The following is a 13,001-nucleotide window of genomic DNA, read 5'->3' as shown; positions in this document are numbered from 1 at the left end:
GACCCAAGAACTTATATTTCTAACAAATTTCCAGGAGTTGCTGATACTACTTTGATGGGTACCATACTTTGAGAACCACCGGTGTAGACTAGCTAAAGTAAACCCAGGCTTTGGACTCAGATACGACTGGGTTCAAATCAAACTGTACTACTCACTTGGACATTGGACAAGTTATTTACTCTCTCTGAGCTTGTGTTTCCTCAGCTATGAATGGAGATTATAATAGTACTAACCTAATCAGGTCCTTGCAAGAATGCAATGAGATAACCCACTCCTGGCACTTGGCATGGTACCTGGCAAGGTGCTGGCATATATGCTGCCATGTTAGTGACACTGTATGAGTCTTTTTTCCTTTTTTCCCTAATTATGAGGGCCAAGGAGAAAGGGGTTCAAGCTGGGAGTCCCTCCAATAGAGTTCTCAGGTAGAGCTACCTTCATTTTGACTAACTCCCATAAACAAAATAAATACAGTCACCCCTGTTATAGAGCAGCTGGGTGAGCCTGGCTCAACGGCCAGAGCCACATGGTTCTGGGTCCTGCCTCGCCTTCTGGACACAACCCTCATAAGACAGCCACCATGGTTTGTGATGGCCACCAGCAGCCACTTTTCTCATGTCCACAGAGAGGTAGCAGAATGTTACCTGGTCCCCAGAAATGACCTGAGCCATCTCCAGGGCTGGGCTGTAATGAGGATGTGCCAGTGACAGCCATGCTAGAGAGAGGGTCTGCAGCAGTGTGGGGGAGACCTGTGGGTGGGAAGCATCATAGAAGGAAGAGATTTAAGCTAGACCCTAAAACCCAAGTAGGATTAAGATGATACGTGAGGGCTTCCCTGGTGGCGCAGTGGTTGAGAGCCCGCCTGCCGATGCAGGGACACAGGTTCGTGCCCCGGTCCGGGAAGATCCCACATGCCGCGGAGCGGCTGGGCCCGTGAGCCATGGCCGCTGAGCCTGCGCATCCGGAGCCTGGGTTCCGCAACGGGAGAGGCCACAACAGTGAGAGGCCTGCGTACCGCAAAAAAAAAAAAAAAAAAACATGATATGTGAAAAATAGGGAAAGGGCAGAGAGACTCATTGTGTCAGGATGGAAGAAAGGAGTGAGCAAAGGCCCTTATCAGGAAGGGGCAGTTCCTTGGAGAACCTGGAGGGAACCAACCCAGCTGGTGCCTCTGGCTTTATAGACAGAGGATAAATAAGGCGAGCTAGTTGTGGGGAGTAGGAAGTGGGGAGGTGGGGTGGAGTGTAAATTGCACTCCAGAGTCTATTTCCAGTTAATGGATAATCACTGAAGGCTTTCCTGAAGAAGAGTAATAAGGTGAAAGTGATGTTTTTAGGAAGATGGATAACTTCCTTATTTAGTTGTGAATGGAAAAAGAACATCACTTTGAAAATAAGCCTTGAGGAGTTTGGGGGAAATAGCTGCTGTCTCTACTAGCTGTAGTGTTCCTGGAAATCAGTCCAATCAGAATGGAAGAGCTAATGACTAGTATCTCAAGCCTAACAAGGATTATTTCATAATCTGATTTTTTATTTTTGCTTCTCCACCTTCACCACCTCTTTGGTTTTTTCCAGAACTGACCTGAAGTAGGCCTTGGAGCTTTTACCCAACACAGCTTTAACTGCATACCAGAAGCAGCTACAGGTAAGATTTGACAATGAATAGGATGGCACTATTCACTACAGAAACACTAGCTTATTTTGTTCAGTAACACGCATGGATTGGAATAGAGAGAAAAACATTGAATTGTGGTGTAAACAAAATCTTAGGTTCACAAAGCACTTTCAAATATTTTCATTTACTCCCTAAATATGAGCCCTGGGAGGAAACAAGTTGTGCCGGTGCATACACAGCAAATCTAGGATTGGATAAGGCAAGTGGCTTGACTGTGGTCATTCATTTTCTAAGGGGGTTGGAGCCAAGATTCTGCCCCTGAGCAGTCTCTTGCCACTCTACCTGGCTATTCTTTAAATAAAGGAAGATGTTTGGTATTCAATAGCTTGCAAATAATCAGAGCATGGGGCCAGGCTACATGAGCAATAATTAATATACAACGGGCCGCAGTTACTCTAATACCGTGACTAATAAACTACATGTTCTTTATTTTGCTGAATGGTAATTCAATACAAATGACAGTTTATTCAAAGGACTCCAGTCAACATTATTTGTATAGAGGTGGAATATCTGCAGGGGGGTAGTGCAGGTTTGCTGGGAGTCAGAGAGGGTATTTGGTTGGAGCCAGAAGTTGCTCTGGGGTAGCTTTGAAGATGGCTGAATCTGACACCCTGAGGCAGAAGAATGGGGACAAGGGTGATCACCTTCATTACCAAATGCGCACTCAGCTTCTTTTCCATGAATGCTCTTGTTATGGACAAAGCACACGTGGGGTGACTTGACTCACCTTTACCAACGTCAGCACTGGCTTTGTTGCCTGGTATTTCTCTTTTATCCTCTCTTTAATTTCATGCCTTACGTGAACTTCAAGCCTTGAAATACGCCAGGTTCCCACATATCTGACAATATTGAACTCATTCACACTCCCTCCAGCGGTCTGTTGGCCCTACAGCATCCTGTACAGCTCCCAGACCTTCACCCCTCGCCCACCCTCACATGGAGAGTGGGGGAGAGTCTCAGGCCAAACGGTACCGAGCAACCAGCAAACCCTTCTCCCTTCTTCTCAGCTGTTGCTCTGGGTTTCAGCATCTACTGTGTACCAGGTGATGTACATACATCGTCTCTAATCCTCACAAAATTCCCTAGGGTGGGGTCAGCCCTGCTCATATCTGTGGGCAAAAGTTCAGAGACTGTAATAAACCAAGCCCTCTCAGCCTCGGGATTTGAACTCGGGTCTTGCTCACACCAAATCCAATCTTTCCCAAGAAGGCAAGCCTGACTTTCCAAGTAGAAGTCAGGCACTGGACTCTCAAAAAGCAGGAGGAATTTCCAGATTGGGAGGAAGAGAGAAGAAGTAGCAAGACAGACCATTTCAAAGGCAGAAACCTCCTATCTTTTCCTTTAGCCTCTAATTTCTCTGTAAAACTAACCACACTGGACACGCACACTACTAAGCAGGTAAAGTTTTCAAGAAGAGACTAAGGGCAGCAGAATCTGGGCTGAAAATATGAAGAGATTCAAAAAGATAAGTGTCCTGTTTATATGTGTCCTGGTTGCATCCTTGCTCTTTTAAACCTGGTACTACGGGCTTTCAAATTCTTAATTTTTCTTTCTGTTCTTAAATTCCCTTCATCCTGTGGCATCTCCTTCTCCCCAGTTCATCACCATCTAATTGCCTAGTTGTGCCTATAATTTTCTCCTGAAAACATGAATTCTGGAGACTGATTTTCTGAGTTCAAATTCTGCCTCCACTCCCCTGCTCGCTAAAAGACCTGACAAGTTATTTCCAAACTACAGTTGTTTCTATATATGCAAAATTGGGATGATGATAATCCGTGCCTGATAGGGTAATAGTGAGGGTTAAATGAGATAAATATGTCCAGCATTTAGCAAAGAGCCTGGCACATAATAGACACTCAGTAAACAGTAGCTATTACTTGTATCATTTGTTCTTATCTTGCCCACTTCAAGAGGTTGAGAGCAATTGAGAACAGCATGCAAAAACATTTTGAATGAATTAAAATGATACAAATGTAAGCTATCATTACTGCCTTCTCTTTGCAAAATGAGTTAGTGCATTAAAAGCTTTTAAAGCTGCGTCTTACCTGGCAAACCCATTCACAGTTTGTCTCTGTGAAAGAGGAAGGGAGATCTGTAAGGGTGGAAAGGTAACTTCAGATGAGATAGCAGAGCTCATGGGAAGGAGCGAAGGAGAAGGGGATTCTCTGTTTCCCACCATGAGGTACTTTCCAAGACTACGCTGCTAAGCAGAGTGGGGACTACCATCCCGCGTTGAAGTGGAAGGTAAATATACCAATTAAAAAAAAGAGTATCTTTACAACTAAATGCCATGTGTTCCCAAATAGATGCAGATCTTTGCACATTTATTTATTCAGCCTGTCTTCCCTGTGTAGTATCAGAGTGGGCAAGATGTTTTATAGTTTCTAGAACATATTATCCATACAGTACAGGGATACAGATACAAAAGTTTTTTTTCCTTTTAAACTAAGAATCCTTTTCAGGGGACTGGATGGCATTTCCCCTCATTTCCACGTGAAAGGTCTTGCTTGGAAGGGAGTGGCAGGCAGGGAGGAGAGCAAGGTCTTTCCCAGCAAGGGGCAGTGGCCTAATGGTGCCTCCAATGGAAGGTCTTGATTCCTGTTTTTCAGGCACCCAGTCACCTCTGCTCCACTAATCAGGTTAACAAAAAGTACACAGGTTTAATCCTATCAGAGTTTATGTCAGGGCAAGCTATCTCCCCAAGTATATTTACCATCAGTATTTGTTACATTTCCTCAGATAACAGTGCAAACAGAAGAGGAATCAAGGGGAAGAGGGCCTGGCAATGCATGGACAAGAAGTAAGGGACGGAGAGAGCAAGGAGAGGAGAAAAGGGGAGAAAGAAGCAGGTTGGGGCGGGGGAGGAATTATGTCTACGTATTGCACGTTTAACAAAGGTCTGGGGGTGCTTCTCGACAGTTGTTAGGCTTGGGGTGGCAGAAGCCTATGTCTACCCTCGGGAGGAAACTGGTAACTACTGAGCACTTCAGTGTTGGTCAGCATGGTATTGGGGGCTTCATTATGCAGTACGTAGTTTAACCTTGGCAAACCCCCATGAGATCAGCCTTATTTTTATCTCAATTTCATAGATGAGGAAAATCCTCAGGGAGATTAAGTAACCGGTTTGAAGCCACACAGCTAGTAAATAGCGAAACTAGATATAAGCGTATACCTCTAAAATCCCAAATCCTACAGTTTCCATTGTACCACCTGCCTTCTGGATAAGTTTCCTAATGGTGGAGGTTTAACCCTTTAAGAGACATTCACAAATTTATTTTAACCATTTTGTAGAGAAACCCCTTTCTTCCTTTTTTATTTATAAGATAAATAATAAGAAACTTCAAACAACAGAGAAGGGTATAAAGTAAAATGTTCATCCTTGCTCACCATGAACTCTACTCTCCAGAGGCACCATAATTTGGTGTCTACCCTCCACATCTTTCCCTACACGGTTTTTTTTTTTTTTAAATTAATCATATTATGTACATTGACCTGCAACTTTGTTTTTTCTTCAAACTAATGAGATATCATTATATTCTATCTCAGTATATATGGATCTAAATTTTAGTGGCTGCATGAAAATTCGCTACATGGATGAACCATAATTTACCCATTTTTCTAATAATGGGCATTTAGGTTGTTTCTAATATTTCACTATTACAAACAATGCTGAAATAATGTGTTGAAATGAATACCTTTATATTATATAAAGTATCTCTTCACATGCATGCTTTTATTCTAGTAGGATGTATTTCTCAAAGAGAGAGTGCTGGGTCAAAGGGGATAAGACTTTTATATTTTAATAGATAATTCAGGAAAGAAATTTATATTCCCATCAACAGGGTGTGACACTCCCATGTTTCACCACAACCTTTCCAACAGGGGAAATATCAATCTTTAAAAATTTCTTGATAAACTACTAGGTGAAAAAAATAGCCCCTCAGGTGGTTTGAATTTGATATCCTTTGGTTATTAGGGGTAGAGGACAACAAGACCTGGTTGAGAGGCAGATGCTTGGGGTTTCCCAAAGCCAGACGCTCAGTGTCTGTGACTCAGTGACTCATCTGTGTCCCCACATGCTAATCTCAGAGCACATGCAAATTTAAGTCTCACCACAATGACAAATTTCTGTGTGCCTGGGCCTTCAGGTCACTCATTCACTCATTTATTGAATACCTACTATGAGCCAGAAGCTGTTCCAGACGATGGGGGTAAAGTAGCTAATGAGAGAGACAAGGTCCCTGTACTCTTGGAACTTATACTCTTGGGGAAAGTCAACAATACATAAGTAAACGGATAAGCAAGGTACCTCTGGTCATGGCTAAGCTTTATAGGATGGCTTAGAAACTGGTAGAGTTTTGAATAACAAATCCTACTACTGTACAATAAGAGCCAAGAAGACACACGGGTCCAAATCCTCCTCATAGCTCTTCTTGGTTGTTTCAGAACCTAAATCAGACCCCAAATCTAAATCCTATTCCTTCTGTACAAACTTGGGCTTCTTCCCTATTTCCCATCTCAGTGAGTGGACAAGACTGAAAACTAGGAATCGTCCTTGACATCTCTTTCTTCCTCACTCCATATAAAATCTATTATCAAATTGGGTTTATTTGTCTCCTAAGTATTTCTGGAATCTCTGTCTCTCCATCATCACCATCACCCTAGCACAAGCTACCATCACTTCCAGCCTGGATACTGCTTCAGCTTAACTGGTACCTGCACATACTCTGGTTTTCCTCCACGTGGATTTCACACCCGTCTCCCAACTCTTTCTCCTTAAATATCTCCAAAAGCTGTCCATCGTTCTTATGATAAATACAAAGCCTTCCACCATGACCCATGAGGCCATGCATATCTGGTCCTACCCATCCCCGGCCTCCTTTCCACCACACGTCCGGTGGCTTCCTCCTCTCAGTCACACTGATATTCTTGCCACCTCTCATTCTCACTGAGCTCCTATCCAGCAGCCTTGCACATGCTATTCATTTGTTTGGGATGATCACCCCTCAGCTCTCAATGTGAGCATCATTTCTCCAGGGAGGGCCTCCTGAATGAGCAAAATCCATCTATTATATGCTCTTGTGGTACCTTGTATCTCTTTCTCATAGTCCCTATCATAGTTGTATTTCTACATTTGCTTGTATTTCCTTTAGACCATAAGCACCATGGGGACCAAAGCCGTGTCTGCTTTTGTTTGAGAGTACGTCTGGCACATGGTGTGCATTAAACCTTTGCTGAATAAACAAACAAATAAATTCATACAAGACAGACTAAGCTGCTTGGAACAAAGTTTAAGTGCTCTGAAAGTACAGAAAACAAATGGTTAAAGTCAACCATTTGTAATATGGCCAGACAAAAAGCAAGGAAGAAGGGTGTATGTTGGGGGGAGAGGGGGCGCAAGAGCACGCTCACGGTAGTGGAGACAAGGCTGCCCATGTTAGTGAGGCCATAATGAGTGAGGCTTGAATTCCAAAGAGCTTTAATCCACTCATATCAACTATGGGGATCTAGTAGATGTTCTTGGAGGACTCAAGTGAAGGTGGGAAAGATTAATCCAGGTAGGCTAACCTATCATCTGGGTAGAGGATGGTTGAAACTAGGCAGAGAGGTAGCAGGCCTAGAGGCAAGGAGATGGTTAAGATGCTGGGATTAAGCAATAGCACATGGTGATTAACTGGGTTTGGGAAATGAAGAAAGTGTAGAATGCTTTCCTCTGACCCCACCTTACCCTAAGATTTGTAGATTGGAAGATCCAGAAACGAGGACTGGAGAAAGACAAGACATGATCAGAGTCTTCCTAATTCTTAAAACACACAATCTTATTTCTCCCCTAAGGACTTCAAATAATGAAATAAAGTATTAGGCTGAAAGAAACTTAGGCAGACAGTACAGTAATTACCCAGCATCTCATTCCACTATACTGTTGTTGAGGCAAGAGGTTTAATAATTAACATCTGGTTATACCTCCAGGAGGTAGTCAATTTCTATTTCTACCAGGATTCAATTAGGCAAAACAAACCTGCTCCACGGTATGAAATAGGTGAAAGAGCAATGGACTAAGAGTGAGGACACCAGGGTTCCCGTCGTCCCAGCTCTCAAACCAACTCCACTGTGTCAACTTGAGATGCCTGACTTCCCTGGACACAGATTTCCTTATCTGTAAAACTGGCTGGGAGGAGAAGACAAGGACTGGGAGTGATTTCTACTTGTGTTCGCAGAGCACTGGGGTTCTGGGAGGTACTTCAGGGAGCCTCACGGCAGGGGGGTGGGGGGCAAGGGAGGAGTCGAGTGGACAGTCCCCTATCCAACACCTGAGAAGCTCTACTTTTTACTATCTACTGTATCAGGGACCAAGATGTCATTAGGTTTTCAGTATGATCCCAACCTTCACCCCGACCACCAAGGGGAAGCTCCTGGTCTAGATGTTAAGAATCTTGTCCCTTAGAAGTCAGCTGTCTGATTTCCTAAAGAATAATATAAGTTGATAGCTACGTGGATCTATAAGCTAACACCCCTCTAAGATCTTTTTAAATATTCACAAAAGCACAAACAACACACAACCTTTTAGAATTTGGCAGTGGGGGGGGCGGGGGTGGAATCTAAACTTTTCATTCCAGGAATAAACTTTGAGATTGGATGAAGGTAACCAGAGCTATTAGCCAATAATGCAAAGAGCTATAGGAACTTACTTTAGCCTTATCTTAAGGCTCTGTTTTAAGCAGCAAATATCACTTGTGTGATAAAAAAAACTTCTTTCTTTTTAAGGAAAAACAGTTTGGAGAATTACACACACACAAAACCCTCTGACAATCCATCTCTCCACAGCTCCAAACATAAAGACTCTGGTAACTTCACAGGACTTCTTGACCTCAGAGGCTTCATCGAGGCCCCAAGCCACACCAACTAGCCAGTACCCACATCTGACATAATCTCTTTCCTGACCCACACTTCGCAACTGCAGAAACTTGGATGCTAATCAGAGAGCTGGGTTGACTTTTCTTTAGAAACAGAAGAGAACAAGGTGACAGACCAAAATGAATATGTTCTACTGCAGGGTTTTCCAAAGTTCATACCTCGGTTTGCAGTGGGTCTTGAGAAAATCAACTTACTGGATTTTTCTATTTAATACTGTTAATTTGGGGATTACTTTCTATGAATTTAAATGTTATTAAAGTAATATTTAATGTTAATTTGTTATTCTTTTATCCAACATAGTAACTGGTTTTGTGTGTGTATACCTTTTGTTCCTATTTTATAAATCTCATATATGTGTGTATATGTCACAATGTAAACTGTATTTCTTCCTGGACTTAGGATCTTTCCGTGTTCAGCATTCTTTGCTTCTAAAATGTGTCACGCAGGTAGGCTTCCATTTAACGAATGCCAGGCAAATACAGCAGTCTGTATTATTTGACCACCTCAGTATCCTGGCTACTCACACTGCATGGTTGGTTCATGAACACCTGGAGCTCCACTTTCTGAAGTCTGTCCATTTAGCAATTTGCTTACTTTAAGAATATACCCTTTAGCCACCAGAAAACTACTAGAGCTAATCAATGAATTTGGTAAAGTTGCAGGATACAAAATTAATGCACAGAAATCTCTTGCATTTCTATACACTAACAATGAAAGATCAGAAAGAGAAATTAAGGAGACAATCCCATTCACCATTGCAACAAAAAGAATAAAATACCTAGGAATAAACCTACCTAAGGAGGTAACAGATCTGTACTCAGAAAACTATAAGACACTGATGAAAGAAATCAAAGATGACACAAACAGAAGGAGAGATATACCATGTTCTTGGATTGGAAGAATCAATATTTTGAAAATGACTATACTGCCCAAAGCAATCTACAGATTCAATGCAATCCCTATCAAATTACCAGTGGCAGTTTTTACAGAACTGGAACAAAAAGTCTTAAAATTTGTATGGAGACACTGCCAAAGCAGTCTTCAGGGAAAAAAACGGAGCTGGAGGAATCAGACTCTCTGACTTCAGACTATACTACAAAGCTATAGTAATCAAGACAATATGGTACTGGCACAAAAACAGAAATATAGATCAATGGAACAGGATAGAAAGCCCAGAGATAAACCCACACACCTATGGTCAACTAATCTATGACAAAGGAGGCAAGGATATACAATGGAGAAAAGACAGTCTCTTCAATAAGTGGTGCTGGGAAAACTGGACAGCTACATGTAAAAGAATGAAATTAGAACACTCCCTAATACCATACACAAAAATAAACTCAAAATGGATTAAAGACCTAAATGTAAGACCAGACACTATAGAGCTCTTAGAGGAAAACATAGGCAGAACACTCTTTGACATAAATCACAGCAAGATCTTTTTTGATCCACCTCCTAGAGTAATGGAAATAAAAACAAAAATAAACACATGGGACCTAATGAAACTTAAAAGCTTTTGCACAGCAAAGGAAACTATAAACAAGATGAAAAGACAACCCTCAGAGTGGGAGAAAATATTTGCAAACGAATCAAAGGACAAAGGATTAATCTCTAAAATATATAAACAGTTCATGCAGCTCAATATTAGAATAACAAACAACCAATCCAAAAAAGTGCAGAAGACCTAAATAGACATTTCTCCAAAGAAGACATACAGCTGGCCAAGAAAAGCTGCTCAATATCACTAATTATTAGAGAAATGCAAACCAAAACTACAATGAGGTATCACCTCACACCGGTTAGAATGGGCATCATCAGAAAATCTACAAAGAACAAATGATGGAGGGGGTGTGGAGAAAAGGGAACCCTCTTGCACTGTTGGTAGGAATGTAAATTGATACAGCCACTACGGAGAACAGTATGGAGGTTCCTTAAAAAACTAAAAATAAAATTACCATATGACACAGCAATCCCACTGCTGGGCATATACACAGAGAAAATGGTAATTCAGAAAGACACATGCACCCCAATGTTCATTGCAGCACTATTTACAGTAGCCAGGTCATGGAAGCAACCTAAATGCCCATCGACAGACGAATGGATAAAGAAGATGTGGTACATATATACAATGGAATATTACTCAGCATAAAAAGGAATGAAATTGGGTCATTTGTAGAGACGTGGATGGACCTAGAGACTGTCATACAGAGTGAAGTAAGTCAGAAAGAGAAAAACAAATATCATGCATTAACACGTATATGTAGAATCTAGAAAAATGGTATAGATGAACCGGTTTGCAAGGCAGAAATAGAGACACAGATGTAGAGAACAAACGTATGGACACCAAAGGGGGAAAGAGGGATGAATTGGGAGATCGGGATTGACACATATACACCAATATGTATAAAATAGATAACTAATAAGAACCTGCTGTATAAAAATAAAATTTAAAAAAAAAAGAATATACCCTTTGGTTATAATCATTGTGTTTGAAAAATGTTGAGTGTTCAATATTCTTTGTAAAAATAGAACAGCTTTTGAAACATCATGCTGGTGATTTAAGGATTGGGTTTTATACCCTAATGGGATTTTTGTCTGTAAGGCTTCTTTTATTATTCTTTTGACCTAGATGACTGCTGGCTACAGAGTCCTAATTCTGAGGATGGGGTGCCCAGGGTCAGAAGTGGGAATTAGGAATTACAATTAGGAATTGTAAGAGTGGTGTTTCCGCCTCTATCAATTTGGCTTTAGAGACCAAGGAGTGCCTAAAGAGCAGGAGGAGAAGCCCAGAGGCTCCTGGCTTCTTCCTTAGTTGCACCTGTTTCGGAAGGGCCTAGGCTAATAAAAGAAGAAAACAACAGGTTCCCACAGACAGAAACTCGATTCAGTCCCCGCAACTCCTGGCGCCCGTGCCAAGAGCCACCTGAGCGCGGCCCGGGCCTCCGCTGTCCTGCCTGTGGCCAGCTCTGCAAGGCCAGGCAACAATGGCTTCCTCTCCCCTTGGGCCCCTGGTGGGACCCATTTTCCCACGGCTCACCTGCTGGGAGCCAGGTGAAGAGCAGCAGCCAAGGTGCGGGCAGCTCGGGGCTCATGCCGGCCCTCTCCGGTCCCTTTCAGCTCAGGGGCTCCAGGGACAATGTGTGTGTCTTCATCAGCGGCCGGTTCAGGGCGCACCACTTCTCCAAGGAATCCCCCCGCTTTCCGCTCACTGCGTGCGGCGCGGCGAGAGGACCGGTCCGGCTCCGCGGGCAGGTACCGCCCGGCTCCTGTCCACCTGGGAGCTCCCCGCGGCTCCGCCTCCCGCTCCGCGCGCCGCCGTTTCCTGCTCCGCCCCGGCCCTGGCCCGCGGCCACCTTTCCTGCCTGCCACCGCCCCGCCCAGGCAGGCTGCCAGGTGATTCTCCTCACCGAAACACCATCTCGTGCCACTCTCGCCTCCCACCTATAAGAGCCTGTTACCATTTTCCCCAGAAGTTCTTGGGAAATCTTACCCCTAGCAAATTTCTCCCTCACTCTTCGTAGAATTATGTGGATATAACTTTCTAGGGAATATTTCCTGCCGTATGTTTCCATTCACTCACACGTGCTTGGAAAACATTTTTTTCCCCCACTAAAAACACACTAATAGGAAGTTTATGTGTAATGATTGTTCAGGTTTTCTATAAATAAAGATGGTGGGGTGTGAACTAGAGAAATAGACCTAATTTTCCAAGTTATAAAAGAAAAGGGTGCTCATTATAGAAAAGTTAGCAAAAATATAAATTAATGGAAGTAAGAAAAAACCGTGCTCCCACCATCCATAGTTAGGCATCGTTAATATTGGTTTAGGCCTTATTATTTGCCATCCTGCATGCAGCTCAGCAGCCCCTCACAGACCTCAGCCGCCCAAGATGAAAGATTCTAGGTCTTTTTGCACCAGGCCACCTAGGATGTATTCCCAGTCTCTCCTTCTTCCTTGGTAGGAAGTAAGGGGTAAAGCAAATCAGAGGAGGAAGGCACACTTGCCTTCAGGAACCAGCCAACCAATGACATTAATTTGGAAAGTGACATGAACACTGGCCAATATAAATAGACAGCAAGCCACCTTATACACCTCTCCTTTATCAGGGATTTCTCACTGTGCTCCCCGTTCTGTAACAAACACAATTCCCCCCTCCTCCTAGCCACCACCTTTTTCCTGAAGAAAATAGTTATAAAAATGCATTGAACATGGTTTCTGCCCTCAGGGAGCTCCTATTCTGCTCACCGACCTTACAAGTCAGTATTACTTCTCATAAGTGTATCTCCTGTTTTGCTCTGCCAGGAAGGCTCCTCTTCGCTTGGCACTACTGGAGTCCCTCATCTCGCCTCCACCCAGAGGAGCATCCTTGTCCTGAATCTGACTGGAGGTTTCAACCCAGTCTCTTCTCTCCAAAT

At 43.0% G+C, this 13,001-nt stretch overlaps 1 protein-coding gene across 4 annotated transcripts in view; it reads right to left on the bottom strand.

Annotated features, from left to right (window-relative positions):
• The window catches only part of ILDR1 (immunoglobulin like domain containing receptor 1), a 74,240-nt gene extending 62,543 nt beyond the window's left edge, over positions 1–11,697 (bottom strand). For all 4 annotated transcript variants that reach the window (XM_060150491.1, XM_060150492.1, XM_060150493.1 and 1 more), the window contains exon 1: positions 11,624–11,697. In XM_060150491.1, the coding sequence (XP_060006474.1) occupies positions 11,624–11,678 (55 nt within the window). In that variant the 5' untranslated portion in view covers positions 11,679–11,697. The remainder of the gene's footprint in view (positions 1–11,623) is intronic.
• Between the last annotated feature and the right edge of the window lie 1,304 nt (positions 11,698–13,001).

The sequence above is a fragment of the Lagenorhynchus albirostris genome, chromosome 5 (assembly GCF_949774975.1).
Source record: "Lagenorhynchus albirostris chromosome 5, mLagAlb1.1, whole genome shotgun sequence".
NCBI classification, from domain to species: Eukaryota; Metazoa; Chordata; class Mammalia; order Artiodactyla; family Delphinidae; genus Lagenorhynchus; species Lagenorhynchus albirostris.
This window is presented reverse-complemented; position numbering and strand designations above follow the sequence as displayed.